General features: G+C 50.0%; 1 protein-coding gene and 1 long non-coding RNA gene across 4 annotated transcripts; both read left to right on the top strand.

Moving 5' to 3' along the window:
- The first annotated feature begins 398 nt into the window (after positions 1–398).
- Positions 399–20,044, top strand: CIDEA (cell death inducing DFFA like effector a). 3 transcript variants are annotated; one of them, XM_040619631.1, is made up of 5 exons: positions 399–496; positions 9,739–9,883; positions 11,277–11,423; positions 17,408–17,589; positions 19,592–20,044. In XM_040619631.1, the coding sequence occupies exons 1-5, from the start codon at positions 459–461 to the stop codon at positions 19,737–19,739; spliced, it is 660 nt and encodes a 219-aa protein (XP_040475565.1). In that variant the 5' UTR covers positions 399–458; the 3' UTR covers positions 19,740–20,044. The 3 variants fall into 3 exon arrangements, with proteins under 3 accessions (XP_040475565.1, XP_040475567.1, XP_040475566.1); XM_040619633.1 differs by lacking the exon at positions 399–496 and adding an exon at positions 981–1,003; XM_040619632.1 differs by lacking the exon at positions 399–496 and adding an exon at positions 5,910–6,028.
- Positions 12,223–14,090, top strand: LOC103673362. Its single transcript, XR_571382.1, has 2 exons — positions 12,223–12,331; positions 13,973–14,090. It is a non-coding gene; the product is annotated as an uncharacterized LOC103673362 (long non-coding RNA).
- Positions 20,045–27,179: the final 7,135 nt, after the last annotated feature.

Raw genomic sequence — 27,179 nt, 5'->3', positions numbered from 1 at the left:
CATCAGGCTCCTCTGCTGGAAGCCTGCTTCTTCCTCTCCCCCTGCTTGTGTTCCCTCTCTCGCTGGCTGTCTCTATCTCTGTCAAATAAATAAATAAAATCTTTAAAAAAAGAAAACAGCACATCTGCCTTTTCACAGTCAAAGCCACGCTGCCTAGGCTGGTGATGTTGCCAATTACCTAACAAGGCAAACAGTGACCATCGGGGGACCCGCGGAGCAGCTGGGGGTACCGTCCTCTTCAGCTGTCTGCGAGAGCCGCTTCCCTCTAGGGGCCCCGAAGTTGCACGACCCGGGCGCGCTCCCACAAGGCCAAGCCGCGACCTTCGGCAGCGGAGAGCGGGTTGCCAAGGTCCTCGCCCCGCGCTGGGCGGGCCGGCCAGGGGCCGGGGCGGGGCCGGCCTCGGGGCTTTAAGAGGGCGCGGGCGGTCAGAAGCCAGCGTGTGAGGGGGACCCTAGCGATGGAGACCGCCCGGGACTACGCCGGAGCCCTCATCAGGCGAGTGCGGCGCCAGCCCGGCTCAGGGCCACGCCTGAGCCCCCCGCCCGGCGCCCCGCATCCCTCTCCTCTGAGCGCCGCACCCCCCGGGGCCCCTCGTCCCCCCTTCGCCTCGCGTCTCCTTGCATCTCAGGCACCCCGCAACCCGGAGCGTCCCGCGCCCCCGCGCCACACATACCCCTGCGCCTGTGCACTCTGCGTCCCACCTGCGCCCGCTGTCCCCCCACGCCCTGAGCGTTCCGCATCCCCCTGTGCCTGGCACCTCCGTGAGCCCCTTGTTTCACCTGCGCCCGAGGTCCCCCGGCACTCCTTGCACCCCGCCACCCGGAGCCCCCGAGGCCGCGTCCCAGCCCACGCACCCAGCCTCACCTCTGGTGCGCACGCCTTCTGGCAGCGCGGCTGCAGAGCCAGAGCAAGCCGCGGGGCTCCTTCCCCTCCTCCAGCTGGCCGCTAGGGCAGGTGCGGCGCTCCCGAGATGCGCGGGCAGCCACGGAACAGGTGACAGTGGTAAGTGCGGGAGTGGCTGAATTTCTTGCTGCTGCTGCCGCCGTGCAGATCCTCGAGGGCCCCGTCCTGCGAAACCCGGGCAACGCCTCCACGGGGCGCGGGGACAGGGCTTCTAGGGTACCTCGGGATCGTGATGGGAGCCGGGGCGCTGGTGGGGACACTCGGCGGCTTTGGGATGGTCCAGGCTTACCCCTAAGGACAAGGGAGGGCTCTGAGCTCCAAAGGGAGGGTGGGCTGAGCCGAGAGCACCCCTTGGGCCCTGAATGCGCCCTGACCGCCTGCTTGATGAAGCCCCCCAAGCTTGTAAAGGAGTATTTGGGGGGGAAGCGCTCCCCCTGTTCGCCGCATCCGAGAGCGCCCTCGATGCCCAGGGAGGAACCAGGGGCCCGCAGACGCCTGCGGAGTCTTCGCCCCTCTCCCCCTCTCCCGGGGCTTTGCCACCCGCGGGTGGGGTGGGGTGAAGGCACCCAGCACTTCCCCCACCCCAACCCAGCTTCGGTTCATCTTCATATTGATGTAGGAAGGAAGGTTAGGGTTCGAAGCCTATGGCCAAGAAAGAATTTTTGAGAGGTCTTTGGTGCAAAAAGGTGATTTTATTAAAGCACGGGGACAGGACCCTGTGGGCGGAAAGAGCTACAATGGGGTCCTGAGGAGTGGCCCATTATATACTTTGAAGTTGGGAGGGGGTTAGGGATAGCCTAAGGCTCCCAGGTGTTTTGGAAACAAGGTTTCCAGGATCCTGAGAGGGCTAGCTATTGTTAGCAAAGGTCTTTTATTACTGTTTAATAAACCCTCAGTCATCAGACCCTTCAGATGTATATGGGTGGGTCATATACTTGGGGGATGATTGCTAACATGTATCTTGTGGGGAGAACTAAAGGAAGTTTCTAAAGGAATTGTTACATGTTGAAGTAGACTTACAGGATCCTGGGGGAGGAGGAGGGTTGGGCTGGGATTGTCTTTTGCCCTAAGCAAAGTATTAACATATAGGCAGTTGAGTCCCCAGAGGAATGTCACTCTGCCTGTTTCAAGGACTGTCAGTGGGCTGCAGGTAGTTAAGGAAATTTAATAATTTCTCTTCTGCTTTTGTTTCCCACATCAATATTTTGACATACGGAATCCTGTCCTTGTTGATAAAATCCAAATATTGCATGGAAGTAATTTTTAAGTGTAGATTTATGGAAGGGGTAGTGCTTTGAAGATCTTCGAAGTACTTCAAAAGGGACAGAGAAGCCGTTGAGTTCTTTAAAATGCAGGTTTTCGGAGGTGACCGATCCCATCGGTAGCAAAGGGCAGAGGGACAGGGTAGGATGACAGGGAAGGGTGGCAGGCGAGAGAGTCACTTTACAAAACTGTTGTGATCACAGGGGCTGAACTTGCTGTGTGCACCACTCAAGGTTAGAAAAATAGCTTCCAAAATGTAGAGGTGGTCTGTCTGAACTGCACGGGCTTTCTCTTTAAAAACCCACCAACAAACAACAGCAGCAAAAAACAGAAGTCAAGTAGTAGGAACCAGGGAGGGCAAGAAACAGACTTGTTTCCTGAATCTTCAGTAATGCACATAAGCATGAAGGTAAAGCCTTGGGTTTCTTTCCTTTCTGTTCCTCTCCTTTCCCCCCACCACAGTCCCGCTCCAGGGCATAACAGCTGGTGACAGTTTGGAGTGCAATTCTCAAATATGCAAACACCCATTCTGCAACTTCTTGGGAGCCCTGGGGAGGTGGCAGGCTTGAGGTTTAAGGATGGGGGAATAGGCACTAATTCCTCACTGGTGTTGCCTGGAGCAGGAGAGGCCCACCAATCGAAGGCCGACCCTGCCCTTCGACCCGATTCCTACACCAGGATGCCCAGATCCAGAATGCATCGGGGTGAGCTTTCTACTAGGTCAAGTGTGTAGGGAAGCGACTCGCTTGTGAAATGTTGGCAAAACAAAACATAAGGAAATGTCTACTCGAAGACACATTCCTTCTGAGCTTGGCAAACTCTAAAAGTGAGTGACCATTTGTTAGGGACACACTGTGCAGTTCTTTGAAAAAATCTACCTGCTTCTAAACTAAACTGGAAGAAAAATAATCCATACTACTTGTTGAAAGGAAAACACTTCTCTTCCCTGTCCTTTAGAACCATGTCCAGGCTGCAGACCCATTTGAGCCACAGGCAAGGTGAGGGCCACGTTTGTTAGTTAGTCTTGCTGGACTTCTGTCTCCTCCGTGTTCCTTAATTTGACGTAGATGGCCCTAACTCCTTCATTAGTAGATGACTGTCTTTTGCCAAAGAAATAAATTAGTCCACATACACATCTTTTTTTAAGCTCAGCAATTCTAAAGTCTTAAACCAGTCATTAGTTTGTTATCGTCTGCGATCCCTCAAAACCATAGTCATGGCAAAAGCAGCCTGATGTCTCTCAGCAGAGCTCTGGACGTCCGGGATGCCCACACCAGTGTGTGTTGTCATAAACGGAGCTGCTCAGACTTTCGGTCTGTCCGTGAGAGCGTTCACACTGACCTTGAAGCTGGTTACAGAGCTGAGAGATACTAAACAATGTACAAAATTGCTGCTTTTGTTGCTATTTGGTACGTCCTTCCTTTCCTTGAACAAGGATCTCTGGGTTTTGTATAGCTGGCATTTCAGGACACATTTTACCACTGTCTTATTAGTGACGGAAGCAAGGAATTGCACTTTCTACAAGTCAGTCTCCCCGGTTACTGACGCTTACTCCTTCGCGGGTCTAAACTGTTATCTTAATAACATTTCAAAGTGTCCAAAGACTTCATGGTCATACACTGAATCCTCTCACTGCATCATGCATTTTGATAGGTTGGTCAATGCCCAGACGGGAGCCGGCCTCAGTGCCCCATGTGTGTAAGCCCATAACAAGCCCCCGGTGCTGCTGGGGAGCGGAAAGCATCACGGGGGCTGACCCTCCTCCAGCTGCAGCCATTGAGTTAGACCCTGACACGGTCCCTACCGCTTGCCCAGATCCAGCCAGGCCTGATGACCACTTTTCAATCCTATCTCTCTGCACTGCTGTATTGGACATCACCACTTCCCTCCCTAATGTCCTCGTTGTCACCAGGCTTTGGTGGTAGTGCTTGGTTGACTTGCCCCCCATGTCTGTGCTTACTTACATTCGGGTGGGTTCCTCCTTTCCGCCTGACAAGAAAACGAGGGACCGCTCAGACACGGCAACATACATTTCCCTCCGAATGTTCCCCGGGGAGTGGCCTACACGGCCTTAGAGAGCCACCTCATCACCGCTGACCCCAAAATGTTTCTCTCTGGGGGAGACTTTGTTCCCAGGCCTGCCCTTTTCCTCCTCCTTCCACTTTTGGAAGAAACGGCAGTCCACTGGGTGGCATGAAACATGCTTTTTCATGCCCTGTGGGGGCTGGCCTCGTCTTCCTGGGGTAAGGCTCTCTCTGCGTGCGCCTGTGGCTTGTGGCTTTAATTGCCCTGCTGTTACAAGTTCGGCATCCTGGGTTCCCTCAGGGAAAAACACAAAGATTTCTCTGTTTTCCTCACTTCTGGGAGATCTGCCTCTTCCCAGTTTTGAAGAATGTTCTAGGAAGTCTGACATCTCTTTTTGTCTTGATTTCCCCGAAACAATCTGTTTCCTTGAACAACCTGTTTCCTGGTTTTTCTTTTCCTTTTAGTGAGCTGTTTCCTTCCCGCCTCATCGGCTTGTCTGCACTTTCCCAGGATGAGAGGGTGACTCACATGTGATGTATCTAGTCCAAGGCTTCTCAGAGCTCCTGTCTCGAGTCGATATATTATACTATTGAGGGGAGAATAGCAACACGTTTTAGGCGTTGTGCTGACAGCCGGGGAATAGATGATGCCGCCAGGAGGACCAGGAGTGAGCACGATGAGTGTGTTGCTTTGTTCGCGTAGCTAGCTGGTTGACCCTGCTGCTCCTTCAGCTGGAGCAAAATAAATACTCCTGTAATAATTGGTAAATGGGTTTAGCGTACATAAAATTTCATTTAACCCCTTTTCATGTTATCCATAAGAGAGTCTCAATTTTATATAATTTGATACATCGACTCACCCTCCTTAAACGGATTTAATTTTCACGTCTCTGAGGATTTTTTTAGGTGCGCTCCATAAGCCCGTTCTCTGACAACGATCCCATTCCTGGTTAGGAAACCTGACGGGTAAGAAGAGCATGGACTGCGTGTCCTTTTTGATTGAGGATGGCTATCTCGAGGGCAGCATGGAGAGGGAGGACCGGAAATCACTGCCGGCACTTATCTTGTCTGAAGTTGAAAGACAATAAGGGCTTTGTATAATCAGCTGTACTCCGGAACCAGAGCACTGGGGCTGAGGCGTGATTGTCTGCATCCAACACGGAATACAAGACCACGACTAACTAGGTCAAAGCTGTTCGTGCCCACGAGGTGTGCCGTTGGCCTCTAGCGCCTCCACCTAGGAATCCAGGACATGACCTTTGTTCTCCCATTTCTCTGATCTTGTCCTAGCCTGTCTTTTACTCGGTGAATAGATTGCATGCCAACAGTAAGCTAGGGGCTGTGGGGAAGTCAGAAAATGTAGAGAGAGACCCTGGCCTCAGGGAGTACGGATTCTAGAAGGACTCCTGGTTCATGGCAATGAGTTCCTGCTTTGTGGGGGGAAGAGAGGCTCTTGCTGGAGAGGGTCCAGGGTTGCCCTGTCCCATAGGAGGGTTTTCACCTCGTAGGGCAGACACCATGGTGCACAATTGGGAGCTGGACTCAAACCCCTGTTCTAGCACTTGCTAACTCTGACCTCATTCATTTCTTAACCTCTTGAGCCTCACTTTGGCTCGTCAGACATGCCTGCCTTGTCAAGTTGTTGAGTAATGCACTAATGTGCACGGTGTCTGGCAGTGAGTGGAACTGGTGTCTTTCTCTCCTCAGAGGAACTTCGCCTGGGAGTTGTAAGTTTCAGCTGCCATGAGTAGGTTGCCACCAAAGCCCGATCCTAAATGTAGAGCGTAATATGGAAAATCCTTGCTGCCCGGTCCACCAGATCAGCAGAGACGGAACTGTGAGTGGGGTCTCTGCCGTGTCAGCTCTGCAGAACGCAGGCATCTTGTTCATCGGGTTGTGTAACCAAGGAACCTGGTGTAACTTCTTGTAATCAGGGCCAAAGTTCAGAGGCTGTCTGCCGGCCTCCCTGCTGTGTCCGTTCAAGGCTTGGATTCACTCGTTGGGTCTCCGCTCCATCTAATGGGGTGCCTGAATCAGAGGCCCTGGCACAATCCCCTTGCAGTTGCCTCCTTAGGAACAAATAATGCATGGACTCTGCCAGCCTTGAAGGGAAAGGAACTGTCTTTTCCTTCTTAACTGCGTGACCTTGAGAAGCCGCTCTGAGCCTCAGGTTTCCCATCTGAGAAATGGGGTGATACTTTCCCTGTAAAGTTGTGATGATAATTAGTTAATATGTTAAGAGCAGGCACAAGCTGGCCATAGTGAGTGCTCAGATGTGAGCAGTTAGGACACACTAATGTGAAGCTGGCTGAGTGCACTTCAGACCAAATCCGTGCTAACGATCCAGGCCTGATTCCTAGAACGCCAGTTTGTTCCCGGGACAGAGGGATAAGGGGCAGACACTCGCTATTCCTGGAAACCTTGCTGAAACTGGCTGATCATGCTCCGAGCATGAGCCTAACCGGACAGTTTTTGAGAGCTGGCTCATTACTATACTATCGGTTTTTCATATAGAAAATTACTTGGTAGGGGCGCCTGGGTGGCACAGCGGTTAAGCGTCTGTCTTCGGCTCAGGGCGTGATCCCGGCGTTATGGGATCGAGCCCCACATCAGGCTCCTCCGCTATGAGCCTGCTTCTTCCTCTCCCACTCCCCCTGCTTGTGTTCCCTCTCTCGCTGGCTATCTCTCTGTCAAATAAATAAATAAAATCTTAAAAAAAAAAAAAAAGAAAATTACTTGGTAAATCACTGAATTTTCACTATGTCTGTCTGTAGAGCTTCAAATTAGATGACATACTATTTAAAACATATATGCCTAATGCTAGTGTAGGCGTTATGGGAGATGCAACAAAAAAGCTTTCGTCCGTAAGGAAATTCCAATCTGGTTGGGAAAATAAAGCATGGATAAATAAATGACAGTATCTGTGTAAGTACATACGTATACGTATAAAATAAAGTACTAAATTCTAGCCAGGAGGCATTCACAAAAAAGTAAAGAAGTCTCTAGAATTTTAGCCTTCACAAGGTTAATCTAGGCAAGCTTTTACAAGTGTCAGAAAGCAGTGATATCCTCACTTTGTATCTTCTACAAGATCGCCCTAACAATAAAGCCCTTTGTTTCCTTCTCCTGAATGTCACCGTACAAACCATTTGTCCAAACTGTCAACAACTATTTGAGCACCTGAAATCGGTAGGCACCGTTCAGGTGTAGGGAGAGCGAAGCTTACCGTAGGGGCTGTGAAGATTAAATGAGGTCATGTATCACTTATCGCAGCACCTGACACGCTGCTAACTTATGTTTATATATATATTTTTTAAGATTTTATTTATTTGAGAGAGTATGTCAGCAGGGGCAGCGGGGGCAGGAGAAGCAGACTCCCCGCTGAGCAGGGAGCCCGATGAGGGGCTCGATCCCAGGACCCTGAGATCATGACCTGAGCCGAAGGCAGATGCTGAACTGACTGAGCCACCCAGGCGTCCCTGTTTCTATTCTTTTAAATAATTTCTTTATGGTCATATTCCTAAATATAAAACAACCCCTAGTCCTGGGTGAAAACGACACATTCTAGACCAGTCTCCAAAGACACTGAAGCCCCACCTAGTGCCGTGGCCAGGCGCATGTGTTTCCCCTCACAGAGTTATTTTTAAATACCTTCTTGCATGTCTGTTTAAAGCACGTGGTAGTGTCAAGGGTGGTTTGCTTTAATTGCTCTCGAGAGCCTCCTATGTTCCCGTGTATGCAAACGTGTCTTACTCTTCAGCGTGTGGCACCTAGCGAACCTGTACGAGGCCAAGAACAGGTGCTTGGGTCCTAATCCCAGCTCTGGCTCCCACCGGCTGTGGGGCAGCTCTCTGGCCTGATTTTCCTCCGCTGCAAGTTGAGAAAATCAGGACTGTATCACAGAGTTTTCTGAGGGTTGAGTGAGTTAATATTGACAAAGCAAATGTTGGGGTGCCTGGCTGGCTCACTCAGTGGAGTGTGCAACTCTTGATCTCGGGGTTATGGGTTTGAGTCCCATGTTGAGTATAGAGATTACTTAAAAAAAAGTCTTTAAAAACAAAAGTGATTGTTAAATAACTGCTAAAGCTATAAGCTTCTCATTTATCCCCATCACGTGTGTGTGTATTTGCATGTTATATATGTTATACTATATATATTGTATTATATATATTTCCTTGGAAAAATGTCTGCTCAGGTCTTATGTCCATTTTTAAATTGGATTTTTTTGGGGTGTTGAGTTGTATGAGTTCTTTATATATTTTGTTTATTAACTCCTTATTGAACTATCATTTGCCAATATCTTCTTCAGTTGACTACGTTGCCTTTCTGCTTTGCTGAGGGTTTCCTTTGCAGTCCATGAGCTTTTTATTTTATTTTTTTTTATTTTTATTTATTTATTTATTTATTTTTAAAGATTTTATTTATTTATTTGACAGAGATAGAGACAGCCAGCGAGAGAGGGAACACAAGCAGGGGGAGTGGGAGAGGAAGAAGCAGGCTCACAGCGGAGGAGCCTGATGTGGGGCTCGATCCTGTAACGCCGGCATCACGCCCTGAGCCAGAGGCAGATGCTTAACTGCTGTGCCACCCAGGCGCCCCTGTGTTAGTTTTTTTAATAGTGAAATTTTGAATTAATTCTTTGTTAAATGTGGAACTTTCTCCAAAGTGTCATGTACCATATGGCCCAAAGTTCTTTTCCTTCTTGTTATTCCAGCCACAATTATTATAGTGTTCTGTTGCTCCTCGTTTATTCTAAGTTAATTTCTAAAAATTAGCTTGTTGGTCTAGTGACTAATATCTGGCTTTTCGATTCCTGGCTTAGTCTCACTGTACAATGTGTCATTTTTGTGCGTGTGCACCTAATTCTTTAACTCTGCTTGGCCATTTCATAGCCTCTGGAAATCTTTTTCTTTTCTTTTCTTTTCTTTTCTTTCCTCTTCTTTTCTTTCTTTCTTTTTTTTTTTTTTTAGGATTTTTTTCAGCTGTAAAAGCCATGTTTGCAGAAGAGAATTCTTATTTCTTGTTTGAGTTTGATGCCCTTACCATTTCTTTCTCACACAGTTACCACAAGGACTTTGAATGTTCTAGTAAAGTGGGTGTAATAATATAATGGTTGTGGTTTTTAATTATATATATATTACTTGTTGGTTTTTTGGATATCAGGATATATGTGCATATATATATATAAAATTTTCAATAATCCCCAACTATTGATTTTCTTTCTTTCAAATGCAAATATTAAAATTGTTTTAGGGGCGCCTGGGTGGCTCAGTCCTTAAGCGTCTGCCTCCGGCTCAGGGCGTGATCTCAGAGTCCTGGGATCGAGCCCCACATCAGGCTCTTCCGCTGGGAGCCTGCTTCTTCCTCTCCCACTCCCCCTGCTTGTGTTCCCTCTCTCGCTGGCTGTCTCTCTGTCAAATAAATAAATAAAATCTTTTAAAAAATAAAATAAAATTGTTTTAATTCTGTGAAATTTAACCCTCTCTTTAAAGACTCTTTTTTGAAGATAACGTCCAAAATATTTTTATTTTTCTCCTCCATTTCCAGGCCCCTGACGTTTATGGGATCACAGACCAAGAGAGTCCTACTAACTCCCCTCATGCACTCGGCCCGCCCTTTCCGGGTCTCCAACCATGACAGAAGCAGCCGGCGAGGGGTGATGGCCACCAGTCTGAAGGAACTCCTCAACAAGGTGACAGGGGCCACAGCGCCTCCCCACTGCTCACAGGAGGGCCCCCGACCACACACGGGGCTCTGGTGTTGGGTACTAAGCCAGTGCAGAGACAGAAGTGTCACTGTCATGGCCTCAGAGACTCTAAGGGGAGAAGAAAAGAATGAAAGGGAACCTTACGGCTTCTCTGTACCATAAAGGATTTAGCTGCAGAAACAAAGGCCTTAAAAACAGTCATCAGCTGATAATGTAGCCTTTCTTCTTTGACAAAGGAGAACACAGGGAAGCAGCAGGCTTGGAAATCTGTTTTCGGTTACAAAGCCAAGGGAACAATAGTCCTTAATCTGAAACAGTGCCCGAGATCACCAAATAAGGAAGAATCACAGACTCTCAGAGTCTGTGGACGTGGGGTATGGAGGCACAATCCTTTTTTTTTTTAATGATTTTTTATTATATTATGTTAGTCACCATACAGTACATCCCCGGTGTCCGATGTAAAGTTCAATGATTCATTAGTTGCGTATAACACCCAGTGCACCACGCAATACGTGCCCTCCTTACTACCCATCACCGGTCTATCCCATTCTCCCACCCCCCTCCCCTCTGAAGCCCTCAGTTTGTTTCTCAGAGTCCATAGTCTCTCATGTTTCATTCCCCCTTCTGATTACCCCCCCCTTTCTTTATCCCTTTCTTCCCCTACCGATCTTCCTAGTTCTTATGTTCCATAGATGAGAGAAATCATATGATGATTGTCTTTCTCTGCTTGACTTATTTCACTCCGCATTATCTCTGGAGGCACAATCCAGGCAGACTCCCGTGGAAATAAGTGAGCATCCCACATCTAGAGCCTACAGCAAGGGAGGTGCTCAGATACGTGACGCGAGACTAAGGCTCTTTACCGTACGGCTGCGTTATTCGTTTTATCTGTCAAAATAAGTAATTTTAGAAACTGTAAATTACTCAATGTCTTCATTTGTCTCATGTCATTGAAATCTCTGAAGAAGGTAGATCCATTAAAAACCTGAACTTCTCTTTTTCCAAGCGAAGACTAAGTCCTAGACACCAGTTAATGTAGATCTTTACCATTAAAATTTTAGCAAGATCAGACAGTACTTCTTTTTTTTTTTTAAGATTTTATTTATTTATTTGACAGAGATAGAGACAGCCAGCGAGAGAGGGAACACAAGCAGGGGGAATGGGAGAGGAAGAAGCAGGCTCCCAACGGAAGAGCCTGATGCGGGGCTCGATCCCATAACGCCGGGATCATGCCCTGAGCCGAAGGCAGACGCTTAACCGCTGTGCCACCCAGGCGCCCCCAGACAGTACTTCTGAAACGATAACTTAATCAGGGACTTTGAGTGGTCAAAATGGAACCCCTGCTTTCTTCCATGTCTCCGGTGCATTGCCAATCTAGACCCTGGAGGCCTTAGTTATCACCAGTGGACTGGTCACTTTGGTGCTGGAGGACGACGGAACCGTGGTGGATACGGAAGAATTCTTTCAGACCTTAGAAGACAACACACATTTCATGATCTTGGAGAAAGGGCAGAAGTGGACACCGGTAAGCAAAAACACTTATCCGAACAGCTACGGGGTAGACTTTTTTACCCACAAACGTACATTCCCTAGTTTGGTGTTGACTTGCCTTCTTTCTAAATATATACTTTGTATTCACCTCATAACTGGATCTGCTAACCTCAACAGGTTGCTTAAAAGTATTTTTGGGAAACTTGGCATCTTAGTGAGCCTGGGCTATATGATTAAATGCACGTAATTCTTTTTCTTAATTTAAGTTCAAGTGATTAACATATAGTGTATTATTAGTTTCAGAGATAGAGGTCAGTGATTCATCAGTCTTATATAATGCCCAGTGCTCATTACATCATGTGCTCTCCTAATGCCCATCACCTAGTTACCCATTCCCCACGCACCTCCCTCCAACAATCCTCAGTTTGTTTCAGACAAATAAGAGTCTCTTATGATTTGTCTTCCTCTCTGGTTCCATCTTGCTTTGTTTTTCCATCCCTTTCTCTATGGTTCTCTATTTTGTTTCTTAAATTCTTCGGATGAGTGAGATCATATGATAATTGTCTTTCTCTGACTTATTTCGCACAGCATAATACCCTCTAGTTCCATCCACGTCATTGCAAATGGCAGGACTCCATTTTTTTAATAGCTGAGTGGTATACCGTTGTATGTAATACCATATCTTCTTTACCCATTCATCTGCCAATGGACATCTGAGCTCTTTCCATAGTTTAGCTCTTGTAGACATTTCTGCTATAAACATTGGAGTGCAGGTGCCCCTTCGGATCACTGCATTTGTATCTTTAGGGCAAATACCCAGTAGTGCACTTGCTGGGTCGTAGGGTAGCTCTGTTTTCAACTTTTTGAGGAACCTCTGTATTGTTTTCCAGAGTGGCTGCCGCGGCTTTAAAGCAAATAATTCCGAGGAACAGGTTTAGGCCAGTAAGTAGCTACAGATCCTATTAAGGTGTGCAGATGTGACCTGGGGACTGTTCCCTGTCCCTGTCCTGAGGATGCCAAAAAGCTAACCTAGCCAGTGAAGTTAAGTAGGGATGCGTGTGTGTGCGTGTGTGTGTGTGTGTGTGTGTGTGAATGTACAGTGATTTAGAAAGGTAAAGAGATTGAATAAGGGTTTCTATATCCAGGAAAACTACAGATTATATATATCTTAGATCCCACTATAAAACACCTAAAGTGCAAAGCAAAATATCAAAACATGTTTTACGTGCTTACCGACGTTCAAGAAAGGAAGACCCTCAGAGGCCAGAACTTTTAGGAACCAGAATCCAGAGACGTAGCTTACCTGTGAACATCTCCCCTGTGGCCATCCACTCACCTCGGTGACGAGGGGCTGCAGTTTTGACAGGTGCTGGCAGGAAAGGAGACAAAGTCTTGGGCTGACACAAGGTAAGGGGCCAGATTAGAGACGCCCACATAAAGCAGAGACTCTTGAAGTTCTCTCCCAAGAATCTGTGGACACAAGCTGCCCTCATGAGGTTTAAGGACTCTTGATTCCAAAAACATTCAAGCTGAGAATTTAGTTTCCAGAGCCCTGGGGAGGGAAATATCGGTGGAAGGACTTTATTCACTGAGTTCTCTTTGTTCAACTGGTCCCTCTGTCCAGCCCCAGTGACCTGGGGTTGATTGTGTCCCCATGTAACCAGTAGGAGCAAGGAGGCTCAGAATGAGCATGGATCCAGGCATCAAAGGGAAGGGTTTCCATTCCTAAAGCTCCAACAAATATGAGCTCACAACCAAACCATGGAACACCATGACCTAGGGCACTGTATGGGAGAGCAAGCGGACATAATGAAGTCAGACCTCCAAAGACCTTAGATGTTGGAATCATCGGACATAGAGTATAAAATGAGTGTATTCAAAATGTCCAAAGAAATATAAAAGGTAATCAAAAGTAAGAAGGGACAAGAGGTAATCAGAAAGGACTAGACTTGAAAGAATCAAATAGAAGTTCTGGAAATGAAATGAAAGTAAATGGAGACAGGCAGCACTGAAGATACGTCTCAAGAAGGTTCCATGACGTAGCATAGGAAGATGGTGGGTAGAGAACACGAAGGAAGCTGGAGACATGACTGAGAAGGTCTCATATATGTTTGACATCCTTAGGGTGTTTTGTTTTTTATTAACAAGACAATGCATAAATCATTTTTTAAATGATGAATTTCATTAAGAATTTTGTTCACCAAAAAATACTATAAGTATGTAAAGCAATAAGCCACAAGTGGGCAGAAGGTGTTTTCAATATAACCCAACAAAGGATTAGTATTTGATAAATTTAGGAATATCCCAGAAATCAATTATGGAAACAATGGACAGACAATCTGAGAGAAAAATGGGCAAAAAAACGGGGACAGGTGTCTGCAGAATGGACAATAAAACGTAGGAAAAAATCTTCAACCTCATTGGTGATTAGGAAAACATAAGTTAAGACCGCAATAAGATACCGTTTTACACCATTAGATTTGGTATTATTAGGCCTTTCCATTTTTTTTTTAAGATATGGAGCAATGGACTCTTTACACTCCCACCAGCAGCTGTTTAAAACGGTGTGCCTTTATCCCATAGAACTGAAGTACCACTTACGACCCCGCCCGTCCTCTCCTGGACATACACCCAGCACGCGGACACCCAGCCACGTGCTTCTGTGTCAATACACGTAAATAAATCCTCCAGTGTCTCTTCATTGAATGGAATACTCTTCAGCTGCGGAAACGCAAGGAGGGACAGCTACGGGCATCTCTATGGATAAATCTCATCGACTCTGTTGAGGGAAAATATCAGAATAATCCGTTAAGCAAGTGATCTTCAAACTTTTTGACCTCAGGACCCCTTTACACTTTTAAAAATGAATGATGACCCCCAATAGCTTTTGTTTATATGGATTTCAATAGAAACTATAGATATCCATCAAGCAGAGGTTCTCAGCTGGGGCTAATCTTACCACTTGAGAGGCATTTGGCGGTATCTGAAGATGTTTTTGGTGGCCACAACTGGCACGGGATTGGAAGAGCATAGGGTGAATTAGACAAATCTTTTTTTTATTTTTTAAAAAGATTTTATTTATTTATTTGACAGCGAGAGAGAGACAGCCAGCAAGAGAGGGAACACAAGCAGGGGGAGTGGGAGAGGAAGAAGCAGGCTCCCAGCAGAAGAGCCTGATGTGGGGCTCGATCCCAGGACCCCGGGATCACGCCCTGAGCTGGAGGCAGACGCTTAACGACTGAGCCACCCAGGCGCCCCTAGACAAATCTTTTTTTTAAAAGGCGATCTTGAGCTGGACTACTTTTTGCTTGAGGAAGATGTTGTGGGCAGAATAATGGGATCCCAAAGGTACCCCCAGCCTAATCCCTAGAGTCCATGCAGGTGTGACTTTACTTGGCAAATGGAGCTAGCAGGTGTGGTTAGCTTAAGGGTCTTGAGCTGGGGAGATGGGCCTGGATAAGCTGGGGACCAGTGTCATCACGGGGTCCTTACAGAGGGACGGGAGGGTCAGAGTGAGGGCCAGAAGCAGGGAATGTTGCAGGGGAGATGTGAGGAGCCAAGGAACAAGGGCACATCCAGAAGCTGGAGAAGCTGTCCCCCCGCCTGCCGCAGCCTCCAGAAGGAACCATCCTGCCAGCTCACTGCGGACCGCCAACATCCAGATTGTTAGGGTCTAAGTCTCTGTTGTTTCAAGCCACTAAGTTTGTGGTAATTTGTTACAAGAGCAACAGGAAACTAGCTCAGAAGGGAAGGGCAGTTTCTGTTTGTTTTTATAGCAGACACTGGGTTAGTGGGCCCTTAGCACGGGTGGGCGCCGGGAGACCGAGCCAGAGCGCAGGGCGCTGGGGGGCTGTGGATGCAAATAATCCTGGGGGTGGGGAGTGTTCAAGGGGGCAGGAGGCCGCTCAGCCCCTTAACAGCCTGCTTGACAAGCGAGTTGGGGTCGGTGTCTTCTCTTAACTTAGACCTTTCAACCGTCTTCCCTCCAGCGGAAATGGGCACCTGGGAGCTGATCGTAAGATCCTACCCACCTTGCAGGCTCGTATTTTTTTTAAATCAGGGAGGCCGATTGTATTTAACTCCAAGGAGAACGGCCGTCCAAGAAAGAGCCGCCAGGGGTCGCCCGTCTTCAGTCTGGGCGCTGGGAGGCCTGGGAGGGAGCAGGCGGTGTGGCGACCATTTCTTCTCCCTTAGCCAGCAGGTCTGAGAAATCCAAGTCGCCAGCAGATAGCTTTGTCACGGCTTGGTTTTGATTCAAGACAAAAACTTAAGGAAGACGTTTAGGGGGAATAAGGTACAAACTTCCATACGTCAGAAAGGAACATGAGACAGAAAGAACAGTAGCCAGATTATAGGTAAAATCTTCCTTTTTCATGCTTTTTTTTTTTTTAAGATTTTATTTATTTATTTATTTATTTATTTATTAGCGAGCGAGCGAGCAAGAGAGAGAGAGAGAGAGAATGAGGGATGGGGAGGGAGAGGGAGAAGCAGACTCCTTGCTGAGCAGGGAACTCAACGGGGGCTTGACCCCAGGACCCCAGGACCCCAGGATCGTGACCTGAGCCAAAGGCAGACGCTTAACTAAGCCACCCAGGTATCCCTCATTCTGTAATCTTAATTTTTAAAAATAATGTTTCTTACGGGCACCTGGATGGCTCAGTCAGTTAAGTGTCCCACTCTTTTTTTTTCCTTTTTTTTTTTTATTATTTATAATGATTTTTTATTTTATTATGTTAGTCACCATACAGTACATCCCCGGTTTCCGATGTAAGGCTCGATGATTCATTAGTTGTGTATAACACCCAGTGCACCATGCAATACGTGCCCTCCTTACTACCCATCACCGGTCTATCCCATTCCCCCACCCCCCTACCCTCTGAGGCCCTCAGTTTGTTTCTCATAGTCCATAGTCTCTCATGTTTCATTCCCCCTTCTGATTACCCCCCCCCTTTCTTTATCCCTTTCTTCCCCTACCGATCATTCTAGTTCTTATGTTCCACAGATGAGAGAAACCATATGATAGTTGTCTTTCTCTGCTTGACTTATTTCTTAGTGTCCCACTCTTGATCTCAGCTCCAGTCTTGATCTCAGGGTCGTGAATTCAAGCCCCCCCCCCACATTGGGCTCCACACTGGGTGTGGAGCTGACTTAAGAAATAACAATAATACTGCTTCCTCAATGCTGGACAGTTAGTACGCCCTAAAGAGGCAGCAGGACCTCTTGTGCATTAAACAGCAAGCTACCACCCGCATGTCTCGTTGCATGTGTCCTGCGTGGGAGGAGAGGAGGGTGGCTGCAGCAAGAAGGGTCGGGGTACTTTTAGGGGAATTTATGTTTTAACTTCACATAGAGTCATTGCTGTCATTGGTGAGTTTAACAGTTCTAGCCTCCACTAGTCCCAACCCCAAAGGTTCCTCCGTCCTGGTGGTGCACCTGAATCCTCAGTACTGCAAGGTCAGTGCGTGCAGCCAGCCCGACGGAGAGCTGAGTTCCCTTCCTGCTTTTCGCAAAGCTTGCTGTGGCGAAGATGTTCTCGTGCTCTTTGTGACCCTAGGGACTGGCAGAGGTCTCTGGCTTTCTCCCCTGACCTGGAGGGCCTGTTGATGTTTCAGGAGGACCTACATGGCATTTGGAACCAAACAGCTGTCCGTGTCCCCAGGAGGTCCGCGTTCATCCTGGGCGGTGATGAGAAAGCAGGGGCAGGCCTGGAAGTTCTCACCCTGCCCCTTGCTTTCGCCGCTTGCTTCTGAAGCTTCCTGCCTGGCTGCCTCTCGAAAGATGGAAATGGTGCTGCTTGCTGCTCTTTAAGCAGACTGAGCACTACTCACGAGAACTTGCACCTCAGTCAAGTCACCACGGGTGACTGGCCTGCTCAAAACATTCCTCAAGTCATTAGCATCTCAGTCACTAACAGATTTTAAGCCAGCAGAGTCAAAACTAGCAAAAACCTAGAATTCTAGAATTTGCATGTCACAGCTGGAGATGCTCCTAAAGTCTCCCCCCCCTTCCTGGTTCTAGGGTGGCAGCTGTGTCTCCGCTCGCCAGCAGCCAAAGAAAGCGGGAATAGCGAGAGTCACCTTCGACTTATATAAGCTGAACCCCAAGGATGTCATTGGCTGCCTCAACGTAAAGGCCACCATGTATGAGATGTACTCGGTGTCCTACGACATCCGGTGTACGGGAGTCAAGGCCCTGCTAAGGTAACGCTTTGGAAGGCAGCTGGGGGTCTGGGCGCTGCGTGGGCACTGCGGGGTGGCCTGTCCCCGGCTTGGTGCTCGGCCTGCCGCGCGCAGCCCCGTGGAGGCCCTGACCCGGCCGGTGGCTGCCGACCCGCACTAATTCATGCTGTCCTCTGGTAGTTTACGCCACACACTTAAGTCAGAAAACAAAAGGTCTTCAGCCAAAGTATTTTTTTTTTCCTCCAGAGACCATTAAATACTACATGAAAACAAAAATTAAATAAGAAATATAGAAAAGAACCAAATTTCTTTTAAAAACAAGGGCTGTGCATTTTAAAACCTGTATTCTAAGCAAAGAGTGACGGCTGGAATGTTCCTCTTCCACACACTGCCAGGGCACCGGCACTCCACAGGCTGGGGCCAGGCGGGCTGCGCGGCCCCCCAGGGGAGACTGCACAAGCCCAATCCCCAGTGCATACCCCGGGTCTATCTGAATACATTCTGTGTATTCCCCAGGAACACTCTGGTTGGACAGCCCGCCCCTGAGCCCTGCATGAGAGCCATCCCCCCCACCCGCCCCGCCCCAGTCCCTCCCAGCCTTGCCTCTGAGCAGCCGGCTGTGGGACCTTTAACAGGCTGCTTAACCTCTCTGAGCCTCAGTTCTATCATCTTTAAAATGACAAGGCTGCTTCCAAGTTCTTTATCATTGCATAGGCTCTGAAAACACCTACAGACAGAAGGTCCTCTAGTAAAGTCGGATTGATCCTCTAAATAGCTAATTCCTGTGGAGGGATGGATGGAGGGGGAGAGACTGGCAGTGGCAGAAGGTCTTTGAAGCTAGTCTAGAAAGGTTTTGACTGCTGACTGTGCCCCGTGCACAGCCCCTCCGGGCAGGGGCCCCTGCTTCTCAGAAGGCACTGGCTCCTTCTCTCCACTGGCTCCGTCATCCTTGAGCCCAAGTGCAGGGCAGGAAATGCCTTGGGAATGAGACTGGTCTCCTCTGATGGGGCCGCAGGCCCAGGCCCAGAGTTGGCTCCCACAGTGGCCTCTGGGTGGCCTCTGTTTCCCACCCAGACCCATCAGTGGCCAACTCGTAGACAACTGTCGCTGTCCCTGTGTTGAAATCTTGACTCCCAGGGAAGCTTCCTCTTTTGGCTGAGAGGGGAGAAAATAGCTTGACTGCTTGATTTTTCTAAAGTGAGATAAGAGAGTTATACTAACTTAGAAAAGTATAATGAAGAAAGTGAGCTTCACCCCAAATCCTGCCTCAGCAAAATCTTTCTTGAGAGGCAAATGTGGCCTTCTTGTCCCTAATTCTTACCATCTGAGATCTGATGGCCCCACACGCAGCCACAGAAGTCATCAAGGTCCCCACATTGAAAGCATCACGCCAGGGGCCTGTCCTGGCACCCCAGGGGCAGGGGGCTCTCCGGACTAGCGCGGCTGACCCCCAGGCTTTGTGAAGTGACAGACCTTCAAAACTGGAATGAAATCCTTTTGCTTCAGACTCAGTAGAGAGTAAGAATTTGAGTTAAAGCCACTTTTTTAGTCCGAAATAACAGTAATGCCAGTCTGAGCCTTAGGGTTTAGATGCCGGAACAGGGCCCAGCTGGGATGTCCCAGCCACCCTAAGCAAACAGGTCACAGGGCCACTGTCCTTCAGCCTGGCTGCTCCTTTCACAGCCGCCTTGCCTGATTTTAATAACAAGTCCCGCACACCCAAGGTGGCTGGAGTAAGCAAGCAGCCAAAGGGCACACACTGTGTGCCCTCTCTGTGCTTCCTGATTACTGCACAACGGGCCACGTTTGGAAGTGGCTAGAGGAAAGGTAGTCCCAGGCCGTCTGTGTCAGCATCTGCACGTCAGCCAGCCCTGGCAGGCTGAGGGCGGTTCCCTAAAGCTTGCACATGTGAGCAGTGCCTGCTCTGAGTGCATGTTTGGGAGGGGTGAAGAATTCCTGCGCGTCTGTCCCTTGCGGGCCAGAACGCCCAGCCTGACGTGCGCCTTTGTCCCCTCTGTTGCAGGAGCCTGCTGCGGCTCCTGTCCCATGCCGCCCAGGTGACCGGACAGTTGCTCATGTACGCTGGCTCATACATGCTCCAGCTGCTGGGTGACACAGAGGAGCACCCTCCCCGCAGGTCACATTCCAGACGGGGGTTCATGTGTGGATAGCGAGGCACACCGCAGGGACCCAGCCGGCTCGTGACCCAAGCATTCCCTCTCGAATGATGATTTTGAAGATGCTTCTGTTCTAATCCACACACATTTGTACACTGCGGGTCACCTGTGCTCGGGAGTGGCACCCAGGGGAAGGAGAAGGAGTTGATGGCATGTGAGATGGGGACGCACAGTGGGAGGTCCCAAAGGGAGGAGATGGGCAGGTGCCTCTGCGGGAGGAGGGGGGGCCGCTCCGGAGCAGCACAGCCCTGCATTAGGCCTTTCAGCTCCTCGCCTCCTGCAATAAACCGATCACAAGAGCTACTTTTCCTATGGGCAATGCTTCCTCTGGGCTCTTTCCCATTTCGAGAGAAACAAAACTTCTATATATAAGCGAAACTCAGCCAGAAGAGCTCTGCTAACAGATATAATCACTTTTAAATCTTTGTAAAACTAATGAACTGTCAAATGTTACTGTGGGGTTTTTAAATACTTTTTTAAAAAAGGTTTTATTTATTTCTTTGTCAGAGCACAAGCGGGGAGCAGCAGGCAAAGGGAGAAGTAGATTCTCCTCTGAGCAGGGAGTCGGGCTCGATCCCGGGACCCTGACATCATGACCTGAGCCAAAGGCAGATGCTTAACCGACTGAGCCACCCAGGTGCCCCTGTGGGTTTTTTTTTTTTTTTTAATGTAGGTCCTGAATGAGCCCAAAGGGACCCACAAGCTTAAGAACCTGATTTCTAGAGGTCTTCAACCAGCGTTTAGAGCTTAAAAAAACAAACCAAAACAAAACAAAAAACCCATGAAACTGCTTGAAACCCAGACATGAGGATGCATGGCACTAGTGGACCCCGTCTTCAGGTCCTAATGTCACCGGGGTTGCCAGGTGGGACCCCTGGTTGCGAATGGTAGGACACTGACCCGGGCGGCTGTGAGCCAAGACGGCAGCTGCAGCCACAGGCACTGCGGAGAACAGGCAGGCCCTCAAGCGAGGTGGCCAGGAATCTGCCTTCCTAGCTCTTGGTCCTGCTTCCGTTTGAGTTGGCGTCCTCTTCAGGCAGCTGTCCCCACATGAAAGTGAGAGGCCAGCCCCCCTGAGCAGGAAGTCCTGGGGCTGTGTGTGTCCCAGGGGCCCAGGAGCGAGGCTGTGACATGCGGGGCCACACACCAGGTCCTGCAGGCGGAGAAGGATAAGTCCCAACCACACGGGTGGGGTGGGGGCAACGTGGCTCCCCAGAGGAAATGGGGGCGCTGCTCCTAGCATAAGACCCTCCTAAGATGCTAGGAGACAAATGCTCTCCGACTCCGATTTGCGATTGTCCTCCTAGGAAACCATACCCCGGAGGCCTTTTTTCCTTTCCTGGCTGACAGTTCAGTGAAAAGAAACCCCAGCGAAGAATACCCTGCCCAGCCTTTCCCGGGGGCCTCGGCGTTGCTGCCCTGCACAGGCAGTCCAGAGACCCTCCCTCGGTCCCGGCGGGCAAGTCCGCTCCGCCCGGGTCTCTGCCTTCCTGAGCTGCCTCCTTGGAGAGGCTTTTCCCGGCAGAAGAGACGAGAGTGAAAGGAACCACACAGCATTCCTCAAAACACAGCCTGGGCTTTCAGCATCATGACAAACAGGCATTTTTAGCACCCCTGCCCCCTTCTGTCTCCTTCTAGAACCGGACGCTGTGCTGGTAGCAGAGAAGGCTCAGACAGTGCCTCCGCCGCCCCATAAAAGCCCCAGGGCGAGGGTTCCTATATAAGGAGCTCTGCGGAGCCGCCTGCCCTCCGCGGGCTGGGGCCGCAGCTGGGGCTGGGCCGGGAGCTCCACGGGGAAGGAGAGGGCCCCAGCAACTGCTCCCGTCTCACTCGCTAAGCTAAGCCGTCTTTCCAGCACCCTCGGAGGAGTGGAGCACGGCCCCAGCCTCTCCCTGACCGAGGGCTTGCGTCACTTCCCGAGGATTCTGCAGTCCTGGAAAGAGACTGCCTGGCTTCCAAAAAAGGAATTTTCACTGATGGGACTGATCCTGTTGACTCAGCCGGCGCCCTCCCTCGGTGTGCCCTTTTCCTTACCGTGTCCGCAGGGCACCCTGGCCTATTCTGGGGGGAGAGGGATTAAGCAGAAGGACAAGGGGGAAGTGCCGCCTCATTATCCAAAAGGGGATCCATTCAGAAGGACTTCTTGGAATCTGGGGGCTCCCTTCCCCTTATCCCGTGTGGTGCTTTGCCGGGATGGCCTGGGACGGAGCAGCCCCGACAGAGCGCTCAGGGAGGGCTAAACCCAGGCCTCCAGGCGCTAATGCTCAAGGCCTGCGGAGGGGGGTGGCAAAGGCTGACTTTGCAAACATCAAAGGCTTCCAGAGGCCCCTCATGAGGCTCTTGATGGGAGAGAGCCAGCAGAGTCAAACCCGACTCCATGTCTGGGCAGGGCCCCGACAGGTGCGGCTCCCCCTTGTCTCCGGCTGGCATTCCAAATGTGACACTTTCTCATTCTGTTGTAGTATTGCCAACCCACATTTAGCCCCCTGGCTGGGAGAAAGGTGTGGTCCCCGCTGGTAGCAGGAATGGCCGGGCTGCTCGCCGGGGCTCCAGCCAGTGTGGACCCTGCAGAGAAAGGGCTACAGGATTTGGGATGTCACCAATAAATAATGAAGTCAGGAGCTGAAGTTGCTCCAGTGGCTCGTGTCCCTTGCAAGGGCTCAGGGTCTCTCCTTGTGCCCTTGATTTACAGACTTCTGGCAGCACAATTCAGAAAATGGGAAATCATCCTTCTGCGCTCCGAGTTCGTGACCTCCTATTTCAGGGTGCACCCCAATGTTTATTAGTGTGCCCCCTTTCTCAATCACACAGCTCCACGTCCCCACACATCCTGGCATCTCCACCGGGTGGCCAGGCCTGGCATGGACTGAGAGCGTTAGCATGGCCAAAGACAGACTCTGATTAGAATCACCGGGCTGTGAACAGACTTCCCCATCACAAGACTCTTCATCTCTGTGATTAGGATTAAGACAAGGTGGTCCGGGAATTCCAATCCCAGACAGGTATTCTTGGCACAGGGTTAAAAAATGTTAACAGAGCACCTTTTGTCAGCCTGGCACTTTCCAATTCACCACATTTCTACTCTTCTGCCCAGCCCCCAGGAAAGTGTCTGTTGCCTGCTGGCCCCGGGACCCCAAGTCAGTGACCCTGCTGTAGGCTTTGTCAGACAAGGATCTTAAAACCAAAATCCAGTTACTCCAAGGAAAGTTCTCTTTCTCCTCACACAGCATGCAGCTGTACGCTTTTCTTCCTACACAGCAAAGGTGTGCACGGCCACCCCTCGGAGCTGCCCTCTCACAGAGAGAGCCAGAGCCTGGCCCTGCGCCTGGCCGTCCTGGGGACACGGGGTGGCTTTCCCGCAGTGCCCAGACCTGGGAGAATGTGGCCTTTCTCCAGGAAGCCACGCCTGGTGTGCTCACGGCCCAGGGACGAGCCGCAGACAGTGACCTGCCCCCACATCTGAGGAGTGTTGTTCCCATTCAAGGGGTCCTGCCTTGTTCCCAACTCCTCTGTAATAAATAAATCATATGTAAATAAAACTGCGGGGAGCATCCCTCTCCTTTCTCTTATAGGACTCCTGTCCTTGTACAATTATCTGAGTGTCTGCAAGAGAGTCGGGACCACCGTCACGTGAACAACTGCAAACACCGGGCTTGTTCTGGGGCTACTTACGTTTGTCGCGCCCCGAGAAAAGCCCAGCTCTGAGAGAGGCCAAGGATGAAATGTGCCTCAGACAGCCGCCCAACAGCACAACTGGCCCCAAACTCTTAGAGCAGGTTTAAATCCCAGGACACAGATGAGTGGACCAGGAGAGGAGATTTTCCCCCTTAACTTTGTAGGGGTGGCAAACTGGGGAGAGAAAACACACATAACATTTAAAGAAGTGTGGCTTTTTTTTTTTCTAAAGATTTTATTTATCCATTTGACAGAGAGAGAGACAGCCAGTGAGAGAGGGAACACAAGCAGGGGGAGTGGGAGAGGAAGAGGCAGGCTCCCAGCATAGAAGCCTGATGTGGGGCTCGATCCCAGAATGCTGGGATCACCCCCTGAGCAGAAGGCAGACGCTTAAAGACTGAGCCACCCAGGCGCCCCAGAAGTGTGGCTTTTTAAATCTAATTGTCAACTCACTACTTTCTACTTCAAGCCTCTGTCCCACTGAGTGGTCCCCTCACCGCACACCCCAGGAGTCTGTGCCAGGTGCTCTGGGGGCTAATATGTCAAGGTACCATCGCAGCTCCTGTCCCACCCAGGCCTCCCCCAAGATGCCCACTGGCTTTGGAGCTCAGCCTGTGAATGTCATACCACATCTTCCCCGCCCCACCTGCACGGAGTCGTCACGCCTCCACTGCTCGGAACCAGGTCCTCCCGGGCCTGGCCAGGACCTGAGGGCCCCCGCACCGTACAACAGTTGTGGTGTTGGGACTCCTGTGCCAGGCTCGGACAACTGCAAGGTGTGCTGGCTTCCAGGCTCCACCAGGAGAGGGAGTACAGGTCCACGCACCTGTTAGCTCCCCAGGCTTCTGACTCCAGGATCTAGGATCCAGGATCCAGAATCTGACCCTCCCAAAAGGACTCCATCTTTCCTAAGTGAACCTAGCCTGTACTTCTATTACCCCTTAGCAAGCACAAAAGCCAGGCTACAAACCGGGCCCTGTCCCTGGAAGGCTTGGGGAGGGTGGGTGCAGAAAGAGTACCCGTGCATCGAAATCACTACCCCGGCCACACATTCTCCTTGTCCACTAGGACATGATTCACGGGAACTCAGTGAGGGGCCATTGAGACGGGATGACCCTCAAGCCTGCCAACACCCGTCTCACTGGTGTATAGCCAGACCTGAAACATACAAACAACATAAAATCTGAATGGATGCTGCTTCCCCTGTACCCAACGCACCTCGGTGCATTACCGCTCCAAACGGCACTTGGCTTTAGAAAAGATCGCCCCTATCTCAAGGGCTGAATCGTGCCCAGATGAAGGCCCTCGGGGGGCAGGAGGATGGGCCCAGCTGAGGGCCAAGCTGTCGTCTCAACATGAATCACAGATGTCACTGTGTCGTGGGTGTGTGCAGAGACCCTCCCACCCCATCCAGGACGCTGGTGCTCCGTCCTCATCCTTGGGATGAACACGTTTAGGGGTCACATTCCTCACAAAAGCAGCTCAGTCTATTTGTGGACAGTTGTGCTAGATTTTTTCTTTTTTCTTTTCTTTTCTCTTCTTTTCTTTCTTCCTTTCTTCCTTTCTTTCTTTCTTCTTTCTCTTTTTTCTTTCTTTCTTTTTTTTTTTTTTTTTTTGGTCAAATATCTCGGTCCCTAAAACTTCCGCTCACAGGTTCTACCTCTGCCCTCTGAGTTATAAAAAAACGAATCCTACCTTCTCCCCCAGGCTGTGCCTTTAATCGCCCCAGGTGCCGGCCCTCCCAGCCTTCCCGCCGGCGTCTGGGGCTCTCCCCCGCGCCCGGACCGACCCCTAGCCGGAAGGGAGCGCTCCGGGAGCGCACGCTCCTTTCCTCAGCTTGGACTTGCCCTGCAGTCCTGCCAGGGTGGCGGGTGCACGCTAATATCAGGACAAGCTTTCGGAAGGGGCAGAATAAAAGCAGAGGGTGTTGTTGACTTGGGGGTCCCGCTCAGAGTGCGCGGACCGGGAGGGGTCTGGGGCCAGGGACCGGGCGGCGGGGACGAGGAGGGGGCGTGGTGGGGGACGGGCGGCCGCGGGTAACGGGCGGGACCTCTTGGGGGCTCTGAGCCGCCAGTGCTGGAAGGATACTTCTAGGATCCCTCCCAGGGCGACTTCAAAACCTCTGGGAGGGCGAGAAGATCCCCTGCCAGGCTCCTGGATCCTGGGGCCCTGAGTGCCTCTGGCCGTGCTGCGGCCTTTGGAGTGTGTGCGCTAATGCAGGTGTGCGAGTGCATGCCGTGTGCATGTGTGTGCGTGCCGTGGGCACATGTACACGCATGCGCGCGTGCATGGTGTGTGCGTGTGCATGCTGTTTGCACGGATGTGTGCCCATGCTGTGCCTGTGTGCACCTGCGTTGTTAAGGGAGAGACCTGAAACTGCTGAAGAGTTCATGTGAGAGGTTGGGCGGGGGTGGGGGGAGAGCCCAAAGAAGGTCTATTATTTTCATTACAACATTATTTAAATATGTACGAACATAAAATCAGATACGAACCCTTCATTCTGATTTCTTCTATACAACTGTTCTTTCAAATTTACATAACAAATATAAACAAGACTGGAAACAACCACTCAATTCGGGTTAACAGCATTAATTTAATGTAGATGATGCTTGCTGAAGTTAAACTGTGGCTTGCGATGGGCCTCTGACTTGCTGTAGGAGAACTCTGGGTTTGCTCAGATCGCTGCAAAGCTTCCCTTCCCATGACACTGTCCCACCCTCTGCCAGCACCGACTACAGCATCTTCACATAGAAAGTGCTCAAGAAATGTTTGTTAATTAATGGAACAAATAAATGAAGGAAGGAAGTCCCCCTCTACTCTTCTCTTAGGAGAATTATTTGGCACACCACAATAAGGAGCACAAAAATACACAGAAGACTGAAATACACATATTATGCAATAACACGATCCTCTAAATTAAAATACAGTATAAAACTTCTCAGAGTGAGAATTCGATGCCCACTCAGAAGCTTGGCTTTAGTGGAAACTGCAGTGTGAGGTCCTACACTTGAAGACCTCCCTTCTCCCCGCCACCTGGCTGCCCACCTCCCATTCTGTCTGACCCAGGGCACAGCCTCCCAGAGCATCATTTTGAAGCTGTATAATTAGAAAAAAATATCCACTCGCTCTGAATCAGATCTCAGGCGGATTGCAAGGGTGAGACTACACAAAGAATGTGTGAACATTTTTAAAGTAGTGGGAGCTATTCAGTCGCAAGTGACTCAGGTCTGTAAATTCCCCATCTTGCTGGGGAGTGATTTTTTTTTTTTTTAGATTTTATTTATTTATTTGACAGAGAGAGGCAGCGAGACAGGGAACTCAAGCAGGTGGAGTGGGAGAGGGAGAAGGAGGCTTCCCGCCGAGCAGGGAGCCCAATAATGTGGGGCTCCATCCCAGGACCCTGGGATCATGACCTGAGCCCACGGTGGATGCTTAACAGCTGAGCCACCCAGGCGCCCCATGGAGAGTGAATTTAAAAAGAAAGAAAGACAGGGGTGCCTGGGTAGCTCAGTTAAGGTTAAAGTTAAGCATCTGCCTTGGCTCAGGTCTCGATCCCAGGACCCTGGGATCGAGCCCCAGGTCAGGCTCCCTGCGGCAGGGAGCCCTCTTCTCCCTCTCCCTCGGCCTGCCGCTCCCCCTACTTGTGTGCTCTCTGTCAAATAAATAGATAAAAAATCTTTAAAAGAAAGACAGAGGCCAATAGCAAGTGCATTTTTCCCAATTCCCTTAAATTTTATTTTTGCGATGAAAAATAATCGA

The sequence above is a fragment of the Ursus maritimus genome, unplaced genomic scaffold, assembly GCF_017311325.1.
Source record: "Ursus maritimus isolate PB19 unplaced genomic scaffold, ASM1731132v1 scaffold_33, whole genome shotgun sequence".
Lineage (NCBI taxonomy): Eukaryota > Metazoa > Chordata > Mammalia > Carnivora > Ursidae > Ursus > Ursus maritimus.
The sequence above is the reverse complement of the archived record's forward strand: the minus strand, read 5'-3'. Positions and strand labels throughout refer to the sequence as shown.

Excerpts from the sequence above, each read along its gene's own strand:
- CIDEA (XM_040619631.1), top strand. The coding sequence starts at position 459 with ATGGAGACCGCCCGGGACTACGCCGGAGCCCTCATCAG. Across the intron at positions 497-9,738 it reads TACGCCGGAGCCCTCATCAG|GCCCCTGACGTTTATGGGAT; the intron begins GCGAGTGCGGCG and ends CTCCATTTCCAG. Across the intron at positions 9,884-11,276 it reads TGAAGGAACTCCTCAACAAG|ACCCTGGAGGCCTTAGTTAT; the intron begins GTGACAGGGGCC and ends TTGCCAATCTAG.